At 55.6% G+C, this 25,016-nt stretch overlaps 7 protein-coding genes across 7 annotated transcripts; all 7 read right to left on the bottom strand.

The window, feature by feature from the left end:
• Positions 1–192: 192 nt before the first annotated feature.
• Positions 193–3,201, bottom strand: JKF63_07044 (uncharacterized protein; the record flags this gene model as incomplete). Its single annotated transcript, XM_067902988.1, has 1 exon — positions 193–3,201. One exon carries the CDS (start codon positions 3,199–3,201, stop codon positions 193–195), a length of 3,009 nt encoding a protein of 1,002 aa, XP_067758997.1.
• Positions 3,202–4,548: 1,347 nt separating this feature from the next.
• Positions 4,549–6,027, bottom strand: JKF63_07043 (uncharacterized protein; the record flags this gene model as incomplete). The annotated part of the gene is made up of 1 exon (XM_067902987.1): positions 4,549–6,027. One exon carries the CDS (start codon positions 6,025–6,027, stop codon positions 4,549–4,551), a length of 1,479 nt encoding a protein of 492 aa, XP_067758996.1.
• Positions 6,028–7,200: 1,173 nt separating this feature from the next.
• On the bottom strand, positions 7,201–7,773 carry JKF63_07042 (uncharacterized protein; the record flags this gene model as incomplete). Its single annotated transcript, XM_067902986.1, has 1 exon — positions 7,201–7,773. The coding sequence occupies one exon, from the start codon at positions 7,771–7,773 to the stop codon at positions 7,201–7,203; it is 573 nt and encodes a 190-aa protein (XP_067758995.1).
• Positions 7,774–9,068: 1,295 nt separating this feature from the next.
• Positions 9,069–9,641, bottom strand: JKF63_07041 (uncharacterized protein; the record flags this gene model as incomplete). The annotated part of the gene is made up of 1 exon (XM_067902985.1): positions 9,069–9,641. The coding sequence occupies one exon, from the start codon at positions 9,639–9,641 to the stop codon at positions 9,069–9,071; it is 573 nt and encodes a 190-aa protein (XP_067758994.1).
• A 1,274-nt stretch (positions 9,642–10,915) lies between these two features.
• On the bottom strand, positions 10,916–12,427 carry JKF63_07040 (uncharacterized protein; the record flags this gene model as incomplete). Its single annotated transcript, XM_067902984.1, has 1 exon — positions 10,916–12,427. One exon carries the CDS (start codon positions 12,425–12,427, stop codon positions 10,916–10,918), a length of 1,512 nt encoding a protein of 503 aa, XP_067758993.1.
• Positions 12,428–14,896: 2,469 nt separating this feature from the next.
• JKF63_07039 (uncharacterized protein) lies at positions 14,897–19,135 on the bottom strand (the record flags this gene model as incomplete). The annotated part of the gene is made up of 2 exons (XM_067902983.1): positions 14,897–16,291; positions 16,328–19,135. 2 exons carry the CDS (start codon positions 19,133–19,135, stop codon positions 14,897–14,899), a joined length of 4,203 nt encoding a protein of 1,400 aa, XP_067758992.1.
• Positions 19,136–20,405: 1,270 nt separating this feature from the next.
• On the bottom strand, positions 20,406–21,752 carry JKF63_07038 (uncharacterized protein; the record flags this gene model as incomplete). Its single annotated transcript, XM_067902982.1, has 1 exon — positions 20,406–21,752. One exon carries the CDS (start codon positions 21,750–21,752, stop codon positions 20,406–20,408), a length of 1,347 nt encoding a protein of 448 aa, XP_067758991.1.
• Positions 21,753–25,016: the final 3,264 nt, after the last annotated feature.

The raw sequence follows: 25,016 nt of genomic DNA, 5'->3' as shown, positions 1-25,016 counted from the left end.
TTGTGACTGCACCTCCTCTTACAGAGTGGCCTCCGGTGCGTCATTACCCCTCCTCCGCTCCCCCCGCCAATCCTCTCCCCCCCCCCCCCCCGAGTCAAGGTGTCTGCACACACACACACACACACACACACACACAGTAGTTGGGGGTGTTGAGGCGCTACGGAAAAAAAAATGGTTGAGTCAGCCCACATGCTACAGTGTATTGGGTGGCGTGCATAAAGAAAGCATGATGAACTCGCCCACATAAGCTGCGACGGGCCTGTCAGCAGAGCGCACGCTGAGCGCCTCCAGTGCATTATCCTTCATGTTCAGTGTCGCCTGAGCCAACAGACGCTCGTGGCCGATCGTCTCGCAGTACAGAAGAAGCACCAACAGCTCCCTCTCAGGTATTTCCCGTCGGTGAACCAAATTCAGGCAGTACACGCGCAGCATATTTGCAGTCAAGCGCGCCGGGTCAGACTTGAGTTTGTGGAGCTGCGGCGGCATGTTCCACACGGAATGGCCCAGTGCACGCCACTGCTCAGCGAAAGAGTGCGGCTCGCACCCCGTCGCGGGAAGCAGAAGATAAGCGGTTGGGATGGGCGGTGCCACCACGTAGCGTACGCCAATGAACTCGAGCTCGATGGCCACCTGCAGCTCTGCCATGGGCGCCTTCTTGTTGTTGCACGCAACCACGACGCTCACCTCAACTGGCTTGTCATCGCAATCTAGCAACGTTGTAGGGAACACCTGCGCCACCCCGAGGCCCAGCATGTTCCAGTTGATCTGCATCGTGAAGACGCGGGTGTGGCGTACGTAGTCTTCGCCAGGCACGAGGCGCAGACGAGAGCACAAGACCAGCTTCGAGCCCTGCTGTATCCACATCATCTCCACCTGCACGCCGTTGCCTTGCACGGGAGTCAAGACAGTTGAGAAGCTCGTGGTGGGTTTGCTTGAGGGCAGTACGGCGGTCGAAGAGGCGTTGGCATCCGTGACCAACGCTGCCTTTTCTGCCGCCAGCCCGCTGAGACTGCTGCCCGTGTAGCCCTTATTCACGCCATCCTTGCTTCGGTTGCCACCGCGCCCTCCGCCTTCGCCCTCCTCGTACTCGTCCTCGTCGTCGATACCGGTCAAATATTTGCTTGAGTTTCCAATGACATTGTCCCCCAGAAGCAAACGGAGCGGCTGGGACACAACAGAGGCGAGCGTGCCGAGTTCCTGCAAACCGCTGCTGGTGTCCGGCTGCTGGAAGGCGCGGTGACCAAGATCGTCCCAGGAATTCAGGCCCAGCTTCACCCCATCCGTTGCCGCCAGCACGTGCTTCCCCACATCGGGGTCAAGGGCTATGAGGCGCCAGTAGAAGAAGGCGCGATCACGCAGGTCGGGATACAGCGAGTTCGTGGACTCGTTCAACACCTTCTCAAGCATGGGTTGTGCCCCGTTCATGACGGCGCTGCTACTCACCTTGTCGGACGCCTTCCCAGCGCCGCGCAGGTAAAGCTTTGTCAGTGCGGTCATCACAGCGTACTGCACGATTCGCGGCTGCTCCATGAACTGATTGACGAGCACAGAAAGATATTCGGTGAGCGATTCGTTGACGCTGTCGGGGTACTCGCCGAGCACCCACGCCACCGCTGCCTTGGCCTCCGTCGCCTCCACTATCGTCAGTGAAGCGCACAGTGGTGGGAGTATGTCAGTGAACTTGCCCGGATAGCAGCGCAACACCATCTGCACAACGACAATCGTGTCCTCCACCAAGTGTGGTACACGTGATGCAATGAGTTCCCCAAGCTGGCGCACGCACTCCTCCGACAATTCAGGTAGCATCGTCGCCAGTAGGCCAATGGCATTAATGGCCGTACGCACCAGCGCGACGTCTGACTCGCGGGCATACATCATCAGCTCACTTAGGACGCGAGAGCCATTCTCGCAGCTGGCGAGGCGCACGAGAAGGTTGAGCTTCTCCATCTTTACATAGACGGGATCGTCGAACTTGACGAGGAACTTGCTAAGATGCTTGGCCAAGTAGGGCGCAAACACCGGCGTCAAAAACTGCACAACGTTGCGCAGAACCACGTACCGCATTTCGAACCGTGGCGCCTCGAGCAACCCCATCAGCGGCTGGACGAGGCAAGTGACATAGCGCTGCATGAGCCGCGACCGCTCCGCCTCCGAAAAAGACAAGTGAGCGGAGGTGACCGAATGCAAAAACTGCCCAAGGACCCGGATGGCACTCAGCACAATGATGGCGCTCTCGTACTGCATTAGTGGCAACACCGCTTCAAGTGTCTCCTCTCCCTCAGCGATGTACTGTCGGCGCAAGGCCTCAAGTCTGCCATCCTCGTCACCGTGCGCAGCAGACTGACCGCCATGCCGCAGCGTGGACGAAGTGGGCTCGGAGGTGCCGTGGACCCCGGTGCTAAATAGGGAAGAACACTGTCCATCGCGGTGAAAGGGGCGGTCACCGCCGTGATCGACCCCCTTGCGGTCCTTCTGCAGCACTGCTTCACGACACTCCCACATCATTGAGATGGCGAGGCCCTCCAACAAGTACACGGTCGTCCACTCGTTGCCGTGCGGCAACATCTCGATGAGGTGCGACCGCGCCTCGAGCAACGCGTGGATGTAAGAGACCGGTGCATTACGGTACTGCAGCTCCAGCACCACCCGTACCGCGGACGCCGTCACCGCGGCGTTCGTGTCGCTTAGCAACTCTTTCAGTTTTTCGAGCAAGCCCGACCCAGCCGATACGCTTGGCGCCTCGGCGTATTGCTTCAAGACACCCATCACAGCGATGCGTCGAACGTACGCGGAGGTATCCTCTAGGCAGCGGTGGAGTGGTGCAGTCTCGAAGTCAGCCATGACAGGAATTTGAATACTGGTCATGGTGCGTAAAGCGGCCCCGCGGACGAGCGGCGAGTCGTGGAGAGTGTCTTTCACCAGCGTGCCAGCCTGCAGCACCGTCTGCTCAGGCTGCACGCGGCTGTTCTCAACCAGGTACAAGTACGCCAGTCGCCTCATGCTGCTGTTCGTGCTGGAGGTAAGCGCAGAGACTTCCTTGAAGAGACTTGACATGTCCTTCCCCATCGCCATGTACGCGATGACCTGGTAGAGGGCGGAGAGCTGGCGGGGTTCATTCTGGCTTGTCAAATCTTCCCTTACGATGGGAGTATCGAAGCCACGGGTGAAGTACGCCGCACCCGTGACGAACACCGTCGACATGGCGCTAAAAGACCGATCTTTCGATAATGAGTAGCAGAAAAATTGTTTTGAAAAAAAACAGCAAAACGACTAACTCTCACTGTGCACACAAACACCTACACCCACTCTACACACCACACACAAATACGCGAGGTAATGTGTGTGTGTGTGTGTGGGTGGAGGGGGAGGGGGAGGGAGATGAGTGTACGTGTGGTGGCTGTAAAGCGTGGGAAGGTTTCTGTCATACACTGGAGATCCGGCACACGTGCGTGGATGGGAGAATACCAGAAGATTGTGACGTACTGATGCACACAATAGCCGTTGAGTTGACAACAAAAACCCGGGAGAAACACCATTAGAGGAGGGGGGAAAGAAAAAAAATAAGGAGAATTATATCCATATACATATAGGATCGAAGGAATCTCAAAGAAGGAAGAGGGAAAGAGGGGGACACAGGTGCATGTGTGCAGAAAAGCCGAAAACAAACTTGAGAGGGAAAAGAAGATCCTCACATGACGGACACATGAAGTAAGCGGCTATAAGAGAAAGAAAGGAGGCGGGCCGTCAACAGACTCAAGCGCTATTCTCACACTTTTGGCTTTTCTTTCCCGTCGCATCTCGCGTTATGATGTGTGTTTTTTTTTTCAAGTCGCTCAATTTGGTTCCACGACAATTGCGCTCGACCCATGCGGCTCATCTCGTCGTGCACGCGAGGCGTGTTCACCCAGGGGGGGGGGGAATCAGGGAAAGGGGGAGAACGGGCCTGGCAGCTGCAGCCTCAACAGCCTGATGGAGGGAGGGAGGGAGGAGAGGAGGAGAGGGGGGGGGGGGCATCTGTGCACATCAACGTCACAACGCGCGCCCATGCGGTTCCTTCACAGAGGCTAACACACACACACACATACAAACGTAAACTGGGGAAATAAGAAGAGAGAGAAAAACGGTTTGTTGAGTGCCGAAAAAAGTCGAGGTGAGGAGGGAACGGAGGAAGGGGGAGAACGGACCAGCTGAGCGCAGCTGTGAAAGACTACAGAGCGGTCTACTAGTACGCTGCCACACACCAGCAACAGCCTCTCCTCCCCCCTTTCCCCTCTCATCCAAGCAAGCAACACGGACCCAATCAACAGAATACGCTGCAGCAATACAGCCAACGAGATCGACAGTGGCTGTGTAGAGCATGAGACTGTTCTTTGTGGGTGGTGGTGGTGGTGGTGGTGGTGGGTGTTCGAGTGGCCCCAACCCTCCTTCCCCCAAAAAAACAAATCCACTCCCCTATCCCCCCACTCCCCTTTCTCCCCACTCCCCTTTCCCCCCACCCCTGCTCTTTGAGGGGTCCAACTTTTTTTTTGTCGTTGGAACGGTCAGCGGCTACACTGTGAACTTTAAGCACCGCGTTGCATCGTGTAATACGTGGCAGTCGATAGAGCAGAAGAGAGCGGTGCGACAGCGCAAGCACCGGTATGACGCAGGCAGCATGCATACCGAGCAGAGGTGGTGGTGTCCTTCTCCTTGCACAGCCGCCTCGAGCCCTGAGTCAAGGAAATCCACCTGACCACCGCTTACCGGACCGGCGGCGCCGACTCCATCCTCGCGATTAGATCTGCTGCGGCGTTTTCGATTGCCGAGGGCCTTCACCGGTATGGTGAACGCGACACCGGCAACTTGCAGAGTTTGTGTATAAATCTCGGTGTTGGTGGCAGATGCGGGCACCAAACCTCTTCGAGGCCTCCCATTATACACCCGCCCTTCCTCTGTCGTCGGGCACCGTACGATGCAGCGTCGACGCACTGGACCTGCCGTGAGTGCCTCGTAACTCGGACAAAGACTGTAGACTTGCAACAGGGGGTACGGCAGTACCTCTGCGCCGTCGCTGCTGTCGACACACGTCGCCTCGCTCGGAGACGCCGCCGCCGCCGCCGCATCCGCCTTGCGTGAAGTTGAGCCGGCTTGCTTCCATGGCGCACACGACTCGGGAGTGAGAACACTGTTAATGACGCACGGGGGATACTCGAGTATGATGCGCTTCCACTGCTGAATCAGCCGGAGCTCTTCAGTTAGCTTTGCCGCAAGGGAGAGGCAGGGCTCTGGCCTCCACGAATGCACCGCCGGATCCTTTTTCAGCGCCTCTTCCGTATCCACCACGTCAAGACAGGCACGCTGTTCCCCACGACGGCGTTTCCATTCTCCTTCTGTCCCATCTGTGGGGCATCGTCGAACACATGTCACAGTTACCAAATCGGAAAGAGGTGCCAAAGAAGGCAGAGACGCCAACGGCGGCGCATCCATCGATGTGGTCCTCCTCTGCGCACCTCCTCGTTTGGCCCTAGAGACGACTTCGCGTTTCTCGACTGCCTGTGCGCCTACCCTGCCATTGATGCACCTGCCATCCTTGTCGTCGAGGTCTGCGGCGCTATCCCCATCGCTGCTGCTGCTGCTGCTGCTGCTAGAGATCAACTTTTCCGATTCCTTTGCCGCCGCGTGTACGGATTCGAGGTAGGCCTTGTGCTGATCCTGGAGACTCGCAGTGAGCGGGATGCGTGCACCGCTGAGAAGCGCGACCTCTGACGCACGTGCTCCCTTCCGGACCTGCCCTCGCCTCGCACCAGGCACCGCCGCCGTGGGACCACACGTTGACGGCCCTCCGCTGCTGGAAGGCAGCCCGGTCATGGAGAATGCTGACCCATAAAGAGCCCCACCACTGCCATCCACAGTACCCTCCTCCCATGCGTCCTCACCCCCCATACGCTTCAAAATCGCCCCCACATCGACAAATGCATTGTCATCGCTGAGCCGGGCAAGTCGTTCAAGCTGCTCGGCGCTCCTGCCGTTACCGCCAGTGCGACTCATGGCTTCAACCCTCGAACGGCGTTACAGCGGACGCGCAGGGAACCACACACGGCTAAGGGGTTGCGCAAGCAGTAACACTTCACAAAGAGGGCGCGCAAGACGTGGAGACCAGCACTACTACAGAGTAAGCCAGTACACGCAACAACGTATCCCTTGGTCACACGATTGTTGAGGTATGCCCGAGACCACACAGTCGTGAACAGGGGGAAAAGGGGGGGAAGCCTCTTGCGAGAGCGGCCAAGGCACGGAAGAGAAGAGCGACAGTAGCGCAGCGAAACAAAAAGAAGAAAAATATGCAGGCTCAAGAGATTGTGAAGTGAATGAGGAAGGGGGGGGGAGCGTAGTTCAATTCAAAACCGTGTGCCGAGTGTCGAGAGCGAAGACGGAAAGACCCACAACATGGCACCATACCTGTGCTCGTGTATGTGTGAGAGTTTGGCTCTCACAAGACAGCAGGCAGGCAGGCTGAAGCAGACGGGAGCGACACACACACACACACACACACCATCACCACGTGAAAAACGATGCCAGCTGGCAGAGTTAAAGCGACCACGGCGGGGGAGCAGCCAGAGACCGACGGCGCCGCCTTTCTCATATTTCATTCTCAGCCTCCCTCTTCCCCCCCCCCCCTCCCAACTGACCACCTCATTCAGGTAGCAAAGCTGCTGGGTTGACACAACATACGTCACAACATCGCCGCATAGGTGCAGCCTTTTTGTGTGTGTGTATGTGTGTTTGCTTGAAAGGGGGGGGGGGGTTGAGGGATGCCGTTGCATTTTGATTGTTTTGTTTTGAGGAAATGAGAGAGAATCGACAAACAAACAAAAAAGGAAACTTGAGAACTAAATCGCAAAACAAAAAGAAGAGGGGAGGGGGGGGGGGGGGGGGGGAAGGACAATGAGATCGTGCAACGGTATAGAGAACACGGGGTGTTCTGCCGTCAGAGGTAACTGGGCCCACACACACATGCACGAGTGGTAGCTGGTCCCCCTTCTTTGGAAGCGTACAGACACGACGTCGCTTGCTCTCAACACCACCACCACCACCACCACCGCCTCACGCTCGTGCACACATCACCTCCGTCTCCGCCCGAAAGCACCCCGGGGTAGGCCCACCAATCGAGAAGCTCTCGAGTGAACACCCGGTCCACAGCACCACAAAGGAGGGGGTGACTTACCGGTTAGCCTTGGCCACACGCTCCACCTCATCCTTCTTCTTGATGGCGTACGAGTTCGAGCTGCCCTTGGAGGCATTCACGATCTCGTCCGCGAGGCACTCGGGCATCGACTTCAGGTTGCGGAAAGCAGCCTCGCGCGCGCCCTTGCACATCTGGTAGATCGCCTCGTTCACGCGGCGCATCGGCGACACATCCACGGCCTGGCGGCGCACAACGCCACCGGAGCCAACGCGGGTCGAGTCCTCACGCGGCGCACCCTTCGACACAGCGTCAACCACAACCTGCAGGGGGTTCTCGTCCGTCAGCAGGTGGATAATCTCCAGCGTGTGCTTCAGCAGGCGCGCAGCCTGCAGCTTGCGACCGTTGCCGCGACCCTTGAACATCAGGCCGTTGGCCAGGCGCTCAACGATCGGCATGCGAGCCTTGTAGAAGCGGCGCTTCTGCCAGCGGCCAGACGAGTGCGGCACATACGTGGCCGTCGTCGAGATGTGGTCGCGCAGGGCCAGCTCCGAGGTCTCGAGGCCCTCGAAGGACCACTTGTTGAAGAGCTTTGGGGTCTTGCTGCTCATGGTGCTTTCCCTTTAGTTAGTTACCTCTGATATTGTGTGTGTGTGTGTGTGTGTGTTTGTGTGTGTGTGCGATCAGAGAATTGCACGCAGGCATGTACACATACAGTACGTTATCATAGCACATCGCGACAAGGGGGGGGGGGGCAACAAGGTCGCGTGTACAAGCGAACGTATAGAGTGAGGAGCGGAAGCGTAGGATCATCCCACCACAGAAAACAGGGGAGAACAAAAAAAGATGGAGACGCCAAGACGGAGAAAGGGAAAAGGAGGGAGGAGTGAAAATATATACGGAAAGGGAGAAGAGAGGAGAGGAGGGGGAGGGGGAGGGGGAGGGGGGCATACACACATGCACGTCAAGACACATGTGCCCGTTCCATGAGGAAAGGATGGTAGCCTCAGCCGACACAAACAAAAACATCCCCATCGGCGGCGGCCCAATGAGTCAACTGTGTGACGCATTCCGGTGGGAAAGAAAAAAAAAACACATGCCGTGTGTTTCATACGCCCGCCGGTCAAAACCCCGCGCCACCACCACCACCTCCCCTTATTCCACCCCCTCTTCTTGTTACCACTTCTTCGAGCTAGAGCTGCGGGGGGGCGGGGGGGGGGGGGGGCTAACCTTCTTCCCTCGCACGCAGCTCCTGCGTAGGGCCTGCTTGTGAGCATGCATCTGCGTATGTACGCATTCAAGACAGCTCCCGGACGCGACTCAAGCTGCCACGGACACCCTTTCAGTGACTTTTTTTATTGGAGGGGATCGTTTGCTTTGTACTAAAAGTATTTCGAAAAAAAAAATGAATGAAATCAGGCACCAAGTACAGAACACCGAAAGCTTGAGGGGGGGACGTCGGCACAACACCCCTCTGCACGAATACACACCAGCTCAACTTGTGATTCAACCTATAAGCCGATAACCTTTGTCGTATTCCCCATCCCCAGCACCTTCCAAAAACTCGCCTTGACCACTTTCCTCCTCCTCTTGGGGAGCCTTTTTTTTTCTCCCCTTTGTTTTCCAAGGTGAGCTGCCATCGCGTCTTCGTGCATGCGACGACCCTACGATGGGGAGTGATGATGCAATAAATGCAAGACCGCGAAGTACACGCATGGCCACAGACACCCAGACACCAAGGGAAAAAAAAAGAACTCTGCGAAACACCAAAAGAGCAAAACGCAGAAGAGAGGAATGGAGAGCCAGCGTGAGACGGATTGTAAGGGGAGTACACAGTGGGGAACATTGGCGGTGAGACACACAAAAGACTGGTCATGCGCGAGTGTTCAGCAGGGGAGGGGGTTACTTACCGGTTAGCCTTGGCCACACGCTCTACCTCATCCTTCTTCTTGATGGCGTACGAGTTCGAGCTGCCCTTGGAGGCATTCACGATCTCGTCCGCGAGGCACTCGGGCATCGACTTCAGGTTGCGGAAAGCAGCCTCGCGCGCGCCCTTGCACATCTGGTAGATCGCCTCGTTCACGCGGCGCATCGGCGACACATCCACGGCCTGGCGGCGCACAACGCCACCGGAGCCAACGCGGGTCGAGTCCTCACGCGGCGCACCCTTCGACACAGCGTCAACCACAACCTGCAGGGGGTTCTCGTCCGTCAGCAGGTGGATAATCTCCAGCGTGTGCTTCAGCAGGCGCGCAGCCTGCAGCTTGCGACCGTTGCCGCGACCCTTGAACATCAGGCCGTTGGCCAGGCGCTCAACGATCGGCATGCGAGCCTTGTAGAAGCGGCGCTTCTGCCAGCGGCCAGACGAGTGCGGCACATACGTGGCCGTCGTCGAGATGTGGTCGCGCAGGGCCAGCTCCGAGGTCTCGAGGCCCTCGAAGGACCACTTGTTGAAGAGCTTTGGGGTCTTGCTGCTCATGGTGGATTCTGTGTGGGAACAGTAAAGATGATCGAGGGGGAGGAAGCAGATAGGGGAGAACGAAGAAACCCCGTAAAAGAATGAAGGCGAGCCAAAGTCAAAAGAGATTTTCATGGCCGAGAGATTTTTTCAAAAAGAGCGGAAGAAGGGGGTCCATTGAGGGGAAAGAACGAGGAACGCTCTGTTCGATAAGGGCTGCGGGAGGGGGGGCAGAGGGGAGGGGAGCGGGAAGCTGCAGGTGCAACAGCAGCTGACGAAAGATGGCGCGTGGGGTTGACGCCACGCTTGTCTAACATCGCTACGAGACTGTGCTGACGGAGTATGAGAGTATACTCACCCCAAGCCCTGCATTTGGTGGACTAGAGCATCGTGAAAAGCACTACACAGCCACCTCCCGGAGATGAGCGACCCCGTGTGAGTTCTAGAGCGCGGGCGATCAAATGGTAACTCGCTGCCGCATTGCAGAAAGACTTTTTTTTTCATTGTCATTTTCGTGCGATATATACATATACATATATATATATATATTATTTTGAGAAGGCGTACAATTTATGAAATAAAAAATGAAAATCTTCTCGCGCGTATCATTTTGTAAGTAAGTGACCGTGTGTGTGTGTGTGTGTATGTGTGGTTTTGAGGCTTCAGAACAATGCTCTGCGGATCGCCATGAGGCGTCGGCGTCGTGCCGATTGCTCTGTAAGCGTCGAGTTGGTCAGCACCACATCTCACCCCTAGCTGGCGATTGTACAGTCATCACAGGGAGCGGACAAAAAAAAAAAAACAAAGAGGGAGGCAGTAACAGGGAAGAGCGGAGGGAGGGCAACCTACACCTCGGCATAACCGCGAGGCAACAACAAAATACGCAGCCGAAAACAATAATATTGCGTCACCCCATTCAAGACGGGACGCCACTCACCACATGAAAAAAAGGGGTGAAAAACACCTCCGTGCGACTTCTCATGCTCTCCTCCCCCCCTCCCACTCCCCTCCCACCCCTCCCTCCCCTCCCACCCACCCATCCACAGCGTCCCAAGGCTACAACGGAACTGTTTCCTCTTTTTGCAGGACTCAACAATCACAACACACACACACACACGTACAGCGTGACCTGCCCCCATGACCACGCTCGAGTACACTCTTAGTATACCTCCTTTGACCTATTTTCTCCTGCCAAGGCAGTACACTGCCGGTGTCCTCGTACATGCAAAATTCTTTTCGTTGGGGAAGGGAGGGAGGGAGAGGGGAGCTACGCAGATCTGCACTGCCCTCCTCCTTTAATAACTGTCATCACCATCGTCACCACCGCCAAAGCTCTCATCGTCCTCTGGCTGGTCGTCTTCGCTCCCCAAATTCTCGTCGTCGTCGTCGTCGACCGTGCCGGTGGAGAGAAAATCATCTTCGTTGTCCCCGCCCACTTCATCCCCGTGTGCCCTCACAGCACCACCTGCCGCATCCGAAGGGGCGGGGCCACCTGCTGAGCCCTCCACACCGTTGCCGGCCCCACCTCCCAGACCCCATCGACCAGAGGCGATCAGCGGAATATCCCCGGCATCCAGATCCTTGCCCTCCACACCATGGCGGCCACGCTTCACACCGGCGCGAGAGCCACGGGGGCTGTTATGGAGATTTTTCTCGTCCTCGTCGTCATCATCGAAAGCGAACTCGCCCACGACCGCCCCGGCGCTTCCGGCACCGGCTGCCGCGTCAATGGGAGAACCGGAAGCCAGGCGCATCACGCGCGGCCCCAGCGCCGTCACATCGAGAAGGCCACCACCACCAGTCCCCCGTACAGGAGCGCGGTGCTCTGGAGCACCGTTGATTACGGCAGCGACAGGTACAAACACCTTCGCCCCCCGGCGAATCGGTCGTGGGGGCGCAGGGTGGCGCGGCGCTCGCAGTCTAAGCACCTTCTCCTGCTTGCGAGTGAGGCGAGCACCGGGTGGGATGCGGACAGAAAGCAGTACCATAGAGCTGAGCTCGTCTGGTAGCCCAACGGCTCGCACCGTGCGCTGAAGTGCATTATAGGCTCCGCGAGTCAAAGCAGCGCCACCGGCGACCTGCGTGGGAAAAGACTGTGGCGTCACGTCCTGCGCCTCCCCTTTCACTGAACTGCTGCCCGCTTTCAATGCACTGCCGCTGGTGACGATGCCGCCGTCGGCGAACGTATTCCACTCCGCTAGCGGCTCTGATTTCACTCTCCCGGCGCTGCCGTCAGTTGTAGTGTCGGCGTCGTTGCCGTCCATACCGCCCCACAGCTCCCGATAGTGGAATGGGTTGAGGGGCTCCATGTGTCGCCATGCCTCACACAAGGTCTGCACATCTGTGGCGCCCTCGTCTGGTACGAAGCAATCGAGAAAGTATCGCAGTCGCGGTGGGGGGCGCCGCTCCGCCTCGGCACCTCCGCCGGCCCTGGGGCTAAAGCCGCCCTCCGTGTTGCTCGACGACGCGGACCCTCTCACGTAGCCGACCGATGAAGACGCTGCTGACATCGCCTGGGCATCGCCTGGGTTTCCAGACTTGGCAAAGGGGCCACATGCCGCATCCGCGTCGATAGTCGGAAGCACAATAGTGGTTTCTGCCAGCGCCTCTGCGCTGTGCGTAGAGTTTGCACCACCACCACCACCGCCGCTGCCGCCAGCCGCTCGTGAAGTGGTGGGTGGTAGCGCGGCTTGCTGAATGTGATAGCGGTAAGCGCGGGGTGGATACGTCGCATCCTCATACGAATGAAACTGCAGCCCTGGCTGCGGCTTGTCGTACCCGTAACGACCGAATCCACCACCGCGCATTGATGCCACACTGTGGAAGAAGCGGGGTGGGGGGCACGGGAGCTGAACTAGAAAAGAAGGGGGGGGGGGGGGGGGAAAGGGGAGAGGGGAGAGAGATGAATGGATCGAAGTTGACTTTGTGATGAATAACGCGCCGAAGAGGGGAGAAAAAAAAGTGAGCGCCAAATTGCAACGAGACACGAGACAAGCGGATTAGTGGCCGCGGTGAAAGGAAGGGAGAGGAGGGGCGAAAAAAAAACAGAAACCTGAATCACGAGCTTTATCCGCCTCGATGTCCTTGATGCAGTTACAGAGAATGTCCTTTAGCCCTTGGTGGCGCCTCTGTGTGTGTGTGTGTGTGTGTGTGTGTGTGTGTGTGTGTGTGTGTGTGTGTGAGGGGGAAGGGGGAGGAAGGGGGATTACTTACGTTATGGGGTCACGCCTTAAATTCTTATGTGGGCCTGCGTGGTTTTGAGGAGAGCTGTTTATGTGGATGAAGGAGTACAAAAAAAAAGAAATTTTTCCACCGATCGTGTGAGAGCTGACAATGATGCCTGCACTCTTTTTTTTTTCCTTTTCGAGCAATGTGCAGTGGGTCCGCGACCCATTCAAATATATATGTATATGTTTATATATAACCCTCACAGATATGCGCAGAAAAAAAAAATAGGGGGGAGTGAAAGAGGGCTTTATCTTTGCCACTCGCACACGCCCGCGCTTTGTATATACAAACAAGTGGGCACAGTGTATCCCCTTTTCCCCTTGTTTTGTTTGTTTGTTGTTGGTTTCTTTTGGACATCCATCAAAAAATATGGGGATGAATAAACAAATGAGTGGAGACGGGTGTGTCCGTGGAAGAAAAAAAAAAGAGGAGAGAGGCGGAAGAATACACCCCACAGGGTTGAAGCGATGAGATGTTGGAAGGAAAGGGCGAGAAGGGGAAAATGATCCAGTGAGTGAACGTTGAGCAGCCAAGTTATATGTGGCGCAGCAAGCATAACAAATGTTCTGCGCATCTCGCTACCGAGAGCAGCCGCGGGGTAAAAAGGCGCACAGAAACCCAACCCGGACAATCTACTACAAGCAACATACGTGGGAAAATCTGATCAGAACATCAAATACATGCGCGCACACACACACACACACACACACACACCGTAACTGCTAGTCGTCAACGCCCCTGATAGACAAGCACTCTCGAGCAAACAGACATGTCGAGAGAGAAAGAGAGAGAAAACTGGCTCAGCAATGTCACGCCTCGCGCTGATGAGAACGAAGCGCCGGCATGCATAGGAGGAGGAGTTGCAGAGTGGGGGGGGGGGAGCATGATATCGCGTCTCCCTCCCCCCTCCTCTCCGCTGAAGGAGGTCGGGAGCGGAGGATCCCTCCTTCTGGTCCCTCGTTTTTTCCAACTCGTTTTTTTTTGCAGTGATTCAAAGGAGAGGGGAGGGTCTCCGCCTCTCTAATGATGAACCATGGTTCCACACATTCATGACACGCAAACCATTTAAAAATATACATAGCATCCAGCGGCCAATGCACCATTTTTCGGACATGTTATCAAAAATAGAAAAAAAGTCTAGGCGTTCTCTTCCTCCTCCCCCTCCTCCTCGCGGTCTCCCTGGCCCCGCCACACCGCTTGCCCTCCAGTTCTAGAGCAGCAGCATCGACCCGACGTAACCGCAATCATTACCTGAGGATTCAGAGGAACCACACACCAGAAGTATATATGCAGATAAAAATAAATAAGCGCAACTATGTGCAAGACCCTTACGGGACCAGAGACGATATACGAAAAAAATGAGCCTGGCCAAGAGCCCCCCTCCCACACACACACACACACACACACACATACACTCATACACACAGTCATCATAGAAATACAGCAAAGGGGGGGGGGGGCAGAAAATAAAGCAAGTAAAGGAAAAAAAAAGCAGCAGCAGCAACAGGAGGCACTTTTGGTAACCTGTGTGAAACTTTTTTGTCTACATCCACGGAGGAGGTTCAAATTGGAACGAATGAGGGGGAAAAATACAGCGCTTCCCCCCCCCCCCCCCACCCCACCCCCACTCCCACTCCCCATTACCGGCAAAGGGGGGGGAGGGAGGGAGGGGGGGGGGGAATAGAGAAAGGGGAGGAATAAAAAGAGAAATCAGGAGCGTGGACCAAAACCCCTCGACAGGCGCAGTGTGTACTACCACCACCACCACCACCACCACCCCAAAAAAAAAAGGTTAACAGAATCAGATGAATGAATCTCAAAAAAAGAAAAAAGGGAAAAGGTAACTCTCGGGTACGGACGGTGCACGAAGCGCTTTGCCTCTAGCACTGATACCGCGAAGGCGTGCGTGCTGTTCAACTTTTAGCACCTCCTCGCTCGACCGCTTCATGGGTAACGGCGACGGCGGCTTCAGGACCACACCCCAAGGGTTTTGAGGCCACAGCGAACCGAAGGGCAAGGTGGTGGGGCATCGCTGTCGTAGTTCTAGCTTACTGCCCGTGAGCTTGCAAGACAAGATCCGCCGCATCATACTCAATGCTTAACCCACCCAGGAAGCCCTCTGGGCTGTGCGACGGCCAGTCGACTGGAACGCTGACCTCCGGTGACGCCGAGAGAAGCCCGTTGCGCAACGGGGATCGGCTCCACGGCCTCGGCACGCCAATCGCCTGGCCATACACACCCAGATTCACAGCCTGAGACCGAGGGGTGGAAAGCCGGCCGCCACTTGAGGCGCTCCTCTTCGTTGCCCTCTGGAGTGATGGTGATGCAGAGGCAAGCTTCTCCCGGCGAAGATGATCCGCGCGGCGGCGCTCCCGCGCATGTGCCTCCACGGCTGCAACGTGTGGATCGCCTACAAGACGGATCTTGCCCCCTTTCTCGATAGGCTTGCCGCCCGTGATATCGAGAAGCTGGCCAGGAATTACGTGGGACATGACACGCCGAGGTAAGTCAGGGGACACTTTGCCATCGCTGGAGCGATGCCGGCCGCTGTCATAGCGCTCTTTACGACTTATAGCGGCCACACCATCCGCCTCAATGCGACGCGCTTCCGCATCTTGAGCCTCCTGAAGCGCTGCGGCTGCCGCCGCCGCCGCCTCCTCTTGCTGCTGCCTCCTTTCTTTCTCCCGTGCCTCAGCGTCTTCGGCGGAGGCCTGAAAGAGATGTACAGCGAGTTCCCATAGGTCGTTCGCCTTTTCCTTTTCAGCGGCGATGATGTGCGTGCGCCCGCTGAGCTCCTCGTCGCACAATGACATGCGGAAGGCCTCGTTCCGAGCGGAAACGGCGGTGGCGAGCAACTCGCCCCATGCCCCTCCTTCACCCCGGTGCACACTGTCGCGCGACTGTCGCTCGCTGGCGAAGAGCTCATTGATCTCTTGCGTGTACAACTGTTGTCTCTGCAGTTGCCGCTGCTGCAAAGCCTCCCTCTCCTTGGCCTCCGCCTCCGCCCTCTGCTTCTGGATTCGCACCCCGGCTTCATGCTTTTGACGTTGACGGCGCAGTTCTTGAATCAGCCGCTGCAGCGTCGCCACATTTACAGCCTGCTCAGGGAAAAAAACTGCGTGGCTGGGGTCGACAGCTGTGGCTGTATCTCTGTCACTTTTCTTTCCAGAAGCACCGGATCCCGCATGCGACCACAACGCCGCATTATCCTCCGCGACAGGGTGAACTGGGGTGTTGTTCAAGCTTGGCGCCCCACTCGCTCCTGGGGAGTTGCTGCTCTTGCGAGAGGGCCTGTGCTTTAGAGCGGCCGACAACGTGGGGCCGTCTGCGTTGTCCCCGCGCTCCATTGAAAGGGTGACCTGCTCGAGTGCATCTCGCATCGAGTCCGTTAGACTGCCTAAAGACAACTGCTCTGCCCGCACGTAGAGGGCCTCCACCTGAGCCTGTGCAAGAAGGTCACGGAGTTCTGATTGATCCACCGCCCGCTTTGCCGCCTCCGCTACCACCATCTCCTCGGCTTGCTCGCGCCCATGCAACGCTGTTGCCCCTTCGCCCCGGCTTTCCTTAGTGCCTCGTGAGCTGCGGAGCTCGGTGTCATGGGCGCTGTTTTTCCCAGACAACCGTGACTGGATGGCCCGCCACACATGCTCTGTGATTTGGTCCAAGTCTACAGGTCCTGCTATGGGTGGTGGCACCGCCCCCTCAGTCCTGTCAGACTGCCGCTTTGGGGACGTGCTCCACTTGGGGATATCATCCATCTGTACCGTCGCGTGGACGGGTCCAGATGACGCAACAGGCGGGGTTGCCGAGTCACTCAAGTAAGTCACCTGAAGCGGCAACATGAGCATCCCTTGGCACGCGCCCTGCGTCGCGCCCACTGCGTCGTGGAACTGGATACCCTCCATACCAGCCGTGAGCTGGAGCCTGGGTGTTGACAGGGCAGCTGGACTCGAGTAGCTCTGGGCTCCGTTAGGCGTTTGTTCGGGCGGCGGTTTCTGCGTCACCGGCGTTGGTGCCGAGGTGGCGTAGTGCGTATTTAGCGGCAACACTCCCAAGGGCGGCAGTTTCCCTAGCGGGTGAGTTGAGAGAATTGCGTGAGCAATGGGCAAGTGAGTGAGTGAGTCAGACCAGCTGTGCAGCGCAAAGGCATCACGGGTACGCTCCTGGGAGTCGTGAGGGGCCCCCGCCGCTCGCAGTTTGTCTCTAGACAAGCCTGACGAGGACGACGGCGGCGACATCGGCCTCCTCGTGACCCGCTTGTTGTCCTTATCGGGCTCTTGACGAGGCTTTGCGGGAAAGTCTCCTAGAGCTGACCTCCCCTCTTTGCGCGACGCAGGTAAAGGCGAGCGGGTGCTGCAACGATCGCGCTGGCGACTGTTGGGCCATCCCCGCCCCAGCTGCTCCGTCCTGCTGTCAGGGTCCAGTTGTGAATGTGACAGGGACGCTGGCGACAAGAGAGAGGAGAAAGTGGAGTCCGTGCCCTCCCACTCGGAGCCTTTATCCCTCGAAGAGCCGCTTGTCCGGTCAAACGACTCTTGGTCACCATCACTCGCCGACACATGCGGCGGCGCACTTCGCCCGCGCCCGCACTGTCGCGTTCCTTTCTGCGTCTGGCGCTGGTCCGTTAGGTTCCGCTGAGACCTCTCCGTCGGTAGGGAGTCAGACATTATATTCGTCTCCTCGAAACTGTTTGACGCGGAAGACCACACACGAATGGCAGAGAGACAAAGTGATGACGAGAACTCCTCTGAGTCGGAAGGCACAACCCTACGCACGTTCGTTTTCCTGGCTCTCCTCCTTTGGTGGCGATGAAGCATACGCCTCAGCTTCCCATGCACACGACTGTCGCGATGGTGAGGCGACGTGGGCGCGTGATGGGACCCATGGACCCCTTCAATAGGCGGAAGCCGGCACTCTGCTCCGTCCCCGCGCAGACCATCGTCATGACCATGACCACGCCGACGTCGCTCATAGACAGCTGAAATAGGAGCACAATCGTCGTCGCCACTGTCCATCTCCATGATATCCTCAAGCAAACCTCTCGGGGAAGATAGTGACAGTGACGCCGACAACTCAGGTGACGCATTCTCAGGCAAGGACGTAGAGCTCATACTGCGCCCACAACCACCGTGAGTATACTTTGATGTCTCCTTGTTTTGATGCAACGCACCATCGAACCCCCTACGATTGTTATGTTTTCTCCGCATGTTCTCGTAAGCTCCTTGTTGCTTGTACGTCTCTGGCGTCCGCTCTTTCTGTGCGGGTGAGAGTAACCTATCGCTCTTTACCGCCCTCCACCTGTTATTGCGGTTGTGTGCTGCTACGCGGCCCTGGTCCACTTTGCGTCTGCCGTTGATGGCACCTCTATTTTCAACGGCCTTGTGGCTCTTCTCTCTTTTGGGGGGGTCTACCGCCGCCATCGAGTTTTGCTGAGGTAAAAAGAAGCCCTCAGCATTCTGGTCTGCCTCGGTGGGTGGAACCCGTTCCTCAGGAATACGGAAAACACGGTAGCGCCTTCCAGCTGAAGAAATGTAGTCACGATATCTCTCAGAGGAAACACTTGGCGGTGTGCCCTGTTCTTTGGGTACTTCACACGGTCGAGGGTATTCCCTCCTGCGCATTGCTGCCTGAGCTGTGGTAGATGTCCTCGGTAGTGATCTTTTTGTACTTTGGCGCACGTCACCTGGGGAAGGCACGGCTTTGAAACTGCCAACTGGATGAGAAACAGCAGCGACCACTGCATCTCGAATAGCAGCGGTTTCAGGGTTTAATGCGTAAAAAAGATGCTTGCTCTGGTAGCCCTTGGCTACTTGTTGTGGCTCACCGTTGATAAAAACTACATCACTTGCATCGAAGCGCTCATCATCGAAAAACACAGAGGCTCCCGCATCTTTCTCTGCTGCCAAGACTGGAGTGGACTGAGAAGGCGCTTGTAGGGAAAAGGCCTTGGCGCACTGAAGGGGTTTCCTGCAGTAGGAAGCATGATTTCTCTGCGCTAGTACTCGCGTAGCGAGTTCGCTTCTGGGTGCAGAGGACAATCCATTGGGCACAACACCAACTTTACGTTCTTGAGGAAAAGCCTGGAGAACCTGGTGACGAGTGCGGTCCTTGTAGAGGTGGTACGGTGCACGCCGATTTGCAATGCATTCGCTAGTCTTCTGATGCAAGTATTCGAGATCCACTTTTTGGATTCTTGCCCACTGCTCCTCAAACTGGCTCGAGGCGTCCACAGGAACTGCTTCTACATTTGAGGAAGGCTGATCTGATTTACCATTGTCGTGCTCCATTTCAGAAGAGAGCACCATGAAGACTGTAGAAAAAAAAAGGTGTAGTCGTGAGGTATAATATAATAGAATACCCCGTCCCTCCTCTAAAGCAAAGAGGGCAAACCTTTCGAAGCTGAACAATGAAAAGAAAGAATTCCGAGATGCAAAAATAGCACAACGCACTCAACGCATAGAGTCGCTAATGTGTGCAACTGACTGGCCTTGTTTTTTTTTTTTTTGCGCGCCTGATTTTGGACCTAAAGACAAGAAAAAACTCTCTAGAGCCCAATATGTGTATGTTCCGAGTATCTAAATAGCGGTCTCTCGTGGCTTCACTCGTCTTTCAAGCATCGTCATTTTCTTTTTTCTTCCCAGATTGAAAAAAAAAGAGTTTCATGCAATGTAAGTGAGTGAGAGCAAGTAAATAGAGCACAAAATAGAAATGGTAAGAGAGAAAGATAAACAAAAAGCCTTGAGTACTTGAACTGTTTCGACAAGCTGTCAAGTATGAGGTGAAGAATACGATACTATCAGCCCCCCACTCACCCCGCCCGCCGCCACCAAAAAAGAAAAAAGACTTCTCTAAAGGAAGGGAAAGCGAAGGTCATCATTTATCCTACCAAGGTCGCTGCTATCCAGCAGGTGCGACAGGGGAAACCTCTAAGAGTCCGATGTACGCGAGACATGACTGCGTATCCTTTTTCTTTTTTGTGATCGACAGAGAACTCCCAGAGAGTTCGATCGGATGCTTCTCGTACACCAGAAGAGAAAGCAGGCATCCTTCGCAGACAAGACACCACAAAGCACACACAAAAAAAAAACTAGATTTACTCATTACTCGCTTAATAGTGTTTTTTGGAAAACAAGATGCTGAAGTGTTAGCAACAGCGAAACCTTTTTTCCACAAAGCGAATTAAAGCGCGGAGAGCACCTCTAGACCATACACAACAACAACAGCAAGAGAAAAAAGACGAGCAATATGAGGTGCGATAAAAAGGCGCATCCCTTTTCAACACAGCATATTCAACTCAACACAGTCATCCCCACCGCATGTCACATTGATGGAACCAGGTGAGATGAAGCGATAAACCTGCTGACCTGCAGAAATATCAGGTCCACAAATATAGCTCCTTACCAGAACAACTAGGTAGCCAGGTAGCCCACCGTGTTTGCACTCTTAAAAGCAAACAAAAAAAGAGGATCCAGGGAGAACATCCCTTTTTACAACCCACTCTTCGAGAAAGCGGCACGCTTCTAAGCTGTCAATTGCAGACATTATCTAGACAAAGTACTAGCGCCGGTATTTGGAATCACGCGAGGTTCTGTGATGTCGATTAGAAGAGGACTCATCTCGTCGATGACATCGCGAACGCTCTTTCCGTGAGTAGTCCCTCTCGCTCCTACGTCGTGAATGTGGTGATCGCGAACGCTGACGTGTCTTGGCTGGTTTCTCATCGGAAGGATCTCGGCGACGCACTACTTTGACAACGGGCTTTGCTCTTTCGACCGGTGGATTGAGACGACTAGCGGCAGCTTTGTTGATCACAGGAGGTTTCCCAGGTGGCGGTGCAGGAATCGGACCGGAGCGTTTCTTGATGATACTAACCACCCGCTGACCGGAGCAGAGAGTATATTCCTCAGCTGGGAGAGTCACGTAAGTAGCTGTGTTCTCCGGCAGAGGCAACGCAATGGCTTCCGCAAGATCCTCCAAGGCTGGTGGGGCCGTTTCCACTGTTTCAGTAGGAACGCCAACAAGTTTCAGCAGCTCTTCTGCTGAAAGCGTCGCAGTTGCATCGCTTGGTGGCAGCTCTGGTGCGCATATCGCTGTGTTAGTAATAGTTTCTGGGGAGGCGATTTCTGCTCTGCATTCTACTTTGGGTTCATTGAGGGGTTCGGGCTTCTTAAGCTCCCGCTCCAATTGGCCAAAAGAGCTTTCATCCTTTATAATTTTCAGGAACGGTTCATCTGGTACAAATCGCGTCGGCTCTTGTGCCGCTATCATCCGTTGGCGTTCCGCTTCTTCCTGCTCCCTTTTTTTCTGTGAAGCTGCTTCCTCTTCTAGTGCTTTTCTAAGACGTTCCTTGATTTCCATTTGCCTCTGGTGCTCAGCCTCAGCAGTTCTTTGCGCAATTAGCGCGGCGGCTTGACGCTGCTGGGACAAACGCTTGTTGTAGCGGCGAAAAAGAGGGTGGTCCCCAGATAAAAAATTGAAGCGCGGTGTGGTGCGCAGCAGCTCATCGAAATTCAAAGAAGAAGCTAGAATAGCGCCGCTGGCGCGCTGATCGTCATCCTCCAAGACTCGCGCGATAAGCTCCGACATTCCAGATGTGCTCTGAAGTTTGATTATGAGATTGATGCTTTTGCGCGCTGCCTCATTGAACTGGTCCTCATTTTCTACAAAATCACCATTTACATCGAAGACCATAAACCCGAGCGGAATATTGGCGGCGGCGGCTGGTGAGTGAGGTGCAACTTTTGTCACTTCTGCATCGCCCCCAAAAGTGATGCCCAGCTGCTCTACAGGCTGTGACAAAACCTTCTTCTCTAGTCGGCGAACAACTACACCAGCGTTGTCAGGTGCTGCGTTGTTGTCGACCACAGTGGCACCGCCTTTGAGGCGCTGCAAAAAAGAAGACATTTGAAAGGAAGGAAAAATATACCCAGATCCAAGACCTAATGGAGTAGTCTTTTGAAACAGGAAACAATTTCGGTAGTCATACAGAAAGTGTAGCGTCTCAGTGTTGAGACTTAACGGTGTGAGTTGTTGTCGCCGAATCGGATATAGTCAGCAAGCGGAGGGGTATACAGAAAAAAGCATGCAGAGGGACCATGGCAACGCTAGATGTTTCTCAAAGGATATTCTCAGTTATCCTGATGTCCATCATGGCGCTGGTAACTAACCCCGTCAAGAAGGCTGGTGACCAGTCGAAAAGAGGGTAAAAAGACCTCACCTGAAAATGAGCTCGTTCACTCGCGTGAAATGAGGATACTAGCGGGCGAACATATATATATATACAGATAGATATATTTATTTGTATTTGGTTCGTGCCATTCTATTGTTGCAGTTGAAAGAAATCGAGGCAAAAAAAAAAGAAGCGGCTAATTCAAACCTCATTTTGTACAAAATGTTTGTCCGAATCTAGATGCAGAGCATGGGATTGCCTCTCAGCTTTTTCAAGGACAGGGGAACAGACCACACCGCATCGCTGAGGGACTCTGTTGTCGTGGCTTCGCAGAGATCGATGAAATGTCCTGAGATCATCTCACCATCTTGTCGCGGTGGGAGGTGACTGCGTCCGGGCAATGGAATCCTGCCGATAATCGAAAAAAAACATGAGCGGTCCAGACATTGTGAATGAAATGGACAAGTCCGTTTTTGGTGGTAGCAGGCAGGGATTCCGAGCTCAGTGGGAAGAAACCAGCGGGGGAGGGGGGGGGGCTTGTGCGTGGTGCTGCTCAGATGTGCTTCTGTCGAATTAGAAGTGAGAACAGGAGAAGCAGGCCGTGGAAGTGATACGTCTCGGTGTGTATGTGTGAGGGGGGGGGGGGGGCAGACGCCTCTGTTGGAAAAAGGCTGCCGTAGAGCCCAACCCCCCATTACCCACAGCGAGAGCGCACAGTTTTGTCGCCCCAAAAATGAAAATGTCGGTACTTAGCGTCCCTTTGCGCCAACAGGCTCTAGCACCAAGGCCGTGAAGCAATTCCCCATCGCGAGCCAGGCAGCCAAAGGGATTACGCCCAAGACCAGGACGCATTAGTAGGATGACTGAAAAAAAAACGGGACACCCGGAAAAACATCCGTGACAGGATTCGAACCTGCAACCCTCTGATCCGTAGTCAGATGCTCTTCCATTGAGCCACACGGACACGTGAAAAACATTTTATGTGCTGAATTGATAAGAGTTATACCCACTCATATCTAGAGAAAGTTGTCCAGCATCAGGCGAGCGTAGCGCAGTCGGCAGCGCGTGGGTCTCATAATCCCAAGGTCGTGAGTTCGATCCTCACCGGTCGCATACTTTTTTTTGCCCGCGCACTGGGCCCGGTGGCGGGCCGGGCAGCCGGCGGAGGGTTTTTCTCCTGGTGGGGCAGCAGCCCCCCCTCCTCTCGGGAACATCTGTGAACGCTATCTGCCTCCTCGTGGGATGAGTAACGACGCCACGGAAGACACGAAACGTTCTTTGCTGCATTCTCCTCATTGCCGCAGACGATTGCGTTCAAGGCGCCACCGCCCCTCCTCTCGGGAACATCTCTGAACGCTATCTGCCTCCTCGTGGGATGAGTAACGACGCCACGGAAGACACGAAACGTTCTTTGCTGCATTCTCCTCATTGCCGCAGCCGATTGCGTTCAAGGCGCCACCGCCCCTCCTCCCCTTGGGATAAAATGTCAGTGCGACATCAACGGAGGACGACTTTGAAGACACACACACACACAGACGCACAGCATTCAAGTACAGCGGCTCTCATGTCGCCTGGACCACCTCCTCTCCACTCTCTCACACCAAAGTGCATGGGCACTGCTTCAGATGTTGACAAGGAAACACTGCGCCCCACTCCTGTACCTCGATCAGTGGTGCTTGCTCTTCCTCCTTGGTGCAACTGTCCGCATAGAAAGGTGTGCTGTCTTTATCCACGATCTTCTTTTGGCTCAGTGTGCCCCCAGTCCCCCAAACAACAACCAACACCTGAGCCCTACACCACATATGCTTACTTGGCCGGTCCACTGACACACCCCAGACAGTGCAACACGGCGCTGGGTACGTGTGCTGGATGCAGCGTCACCGGCCCAGTCACCCCCCCCCCTCGGGCACAGCCTCCGCATCCAACTCCACCCAGCCCCCGGGTACGCACGTCGCTCGAACGCAAAAATCATCCAACACCGGGGCCGCTAACATCAACAGCGATGATCCGCTCTGGGTTACCGACATTGTAGGCGCTCAACCCCCCCCCCTCCCCCCTTCCCGACCACCAGCAAAAAATAACGATGGCTTTGCTAAGGGGGTAGCGACTTCTTGATTGTGCCAAGAGCACCCGAGCCCTCGGATACCACCACCGAGGTCCATCCTCTTGCCTGCTGCAGGACTACTACCCCCCCCCTCCGGAGAGCAAGAAGAGAGCATCCAAGGTAGATACCCGCGCTATTTCATAGAGCACCCGCTGTGATACTGTTGAGCGTTGCAAAACCACAAGTGCATGTATCGTTATAATGCGATACGGCCAGCACTGCACCCCCTTCCCCCTCCCCCTCCCCCCCCAGCTGGGGGTGAGAGGATAGGAAAGGAACTGTGAAGGCCTTTGAGCCAAGAGGAGGGAGAACAACCCAATGAAGCCTGACGGCCCCAAGTAGACATTACTCGCCCAACCACATATGTACGGAGAGGGTGGGCACGCCGGCAAAGTCTTTCCCCTCCTCGCAGAGAGTCACGTACGGCAAGCACATGCAGGCCTTGCAGAATTCATTTGGCACACGCGAATGCCTTAGTTGGCGCGGTGGGGCGGGACGGGGGGGGGGGGAGAGGGGCGGGTGAGGTGAAGAAGGGGGAAACAATGAGGCTCGTGATGGTGTATACAACAACAGCAAAAGAAAAAGTGGGCATTGTGGAAAGGAGGAAGGAAGCGTGGGTGTGCTAGAATACATTTGTGCATGTACAGCTCGTGGGGCAGTGCACCCTGTGGCACGTGATAGCCCTCCACACAAACTTGGTGATCCTCGCCGGGAATTTCTATTTTTCGTTCAAATAGCCTTCATGTCTTCGCTCAGAGAAGTGATGGTGAGGGTGAGCGAGAGTAATGCCTACCCATTGTGGACCGCTAAGCGATGGAGAGGGGGAGGGGAGGGGATGAGAGCCAACGACACGTGGCACCCCAGTCCTGCCAAAATAATAAGAAGCCCCCAGAGA

Source organism: Porcisia hertigi, chromosome 11 (genome assembly GCF_017918235.1).
Source record: "Porcisia hertigi strain C119 chromosome 11, whole genome shotgun sequence".
NCBI classification, from domain to species: Eukaryota; Euglenozoa; class Kinetoplastea; order Trypanosomatida; family Trypanosomatidae; genus Porcisia; species Porcisia hertigi.
This window is presented reverse-complemented; position numbering and strand designations above follow the sequence as displayed.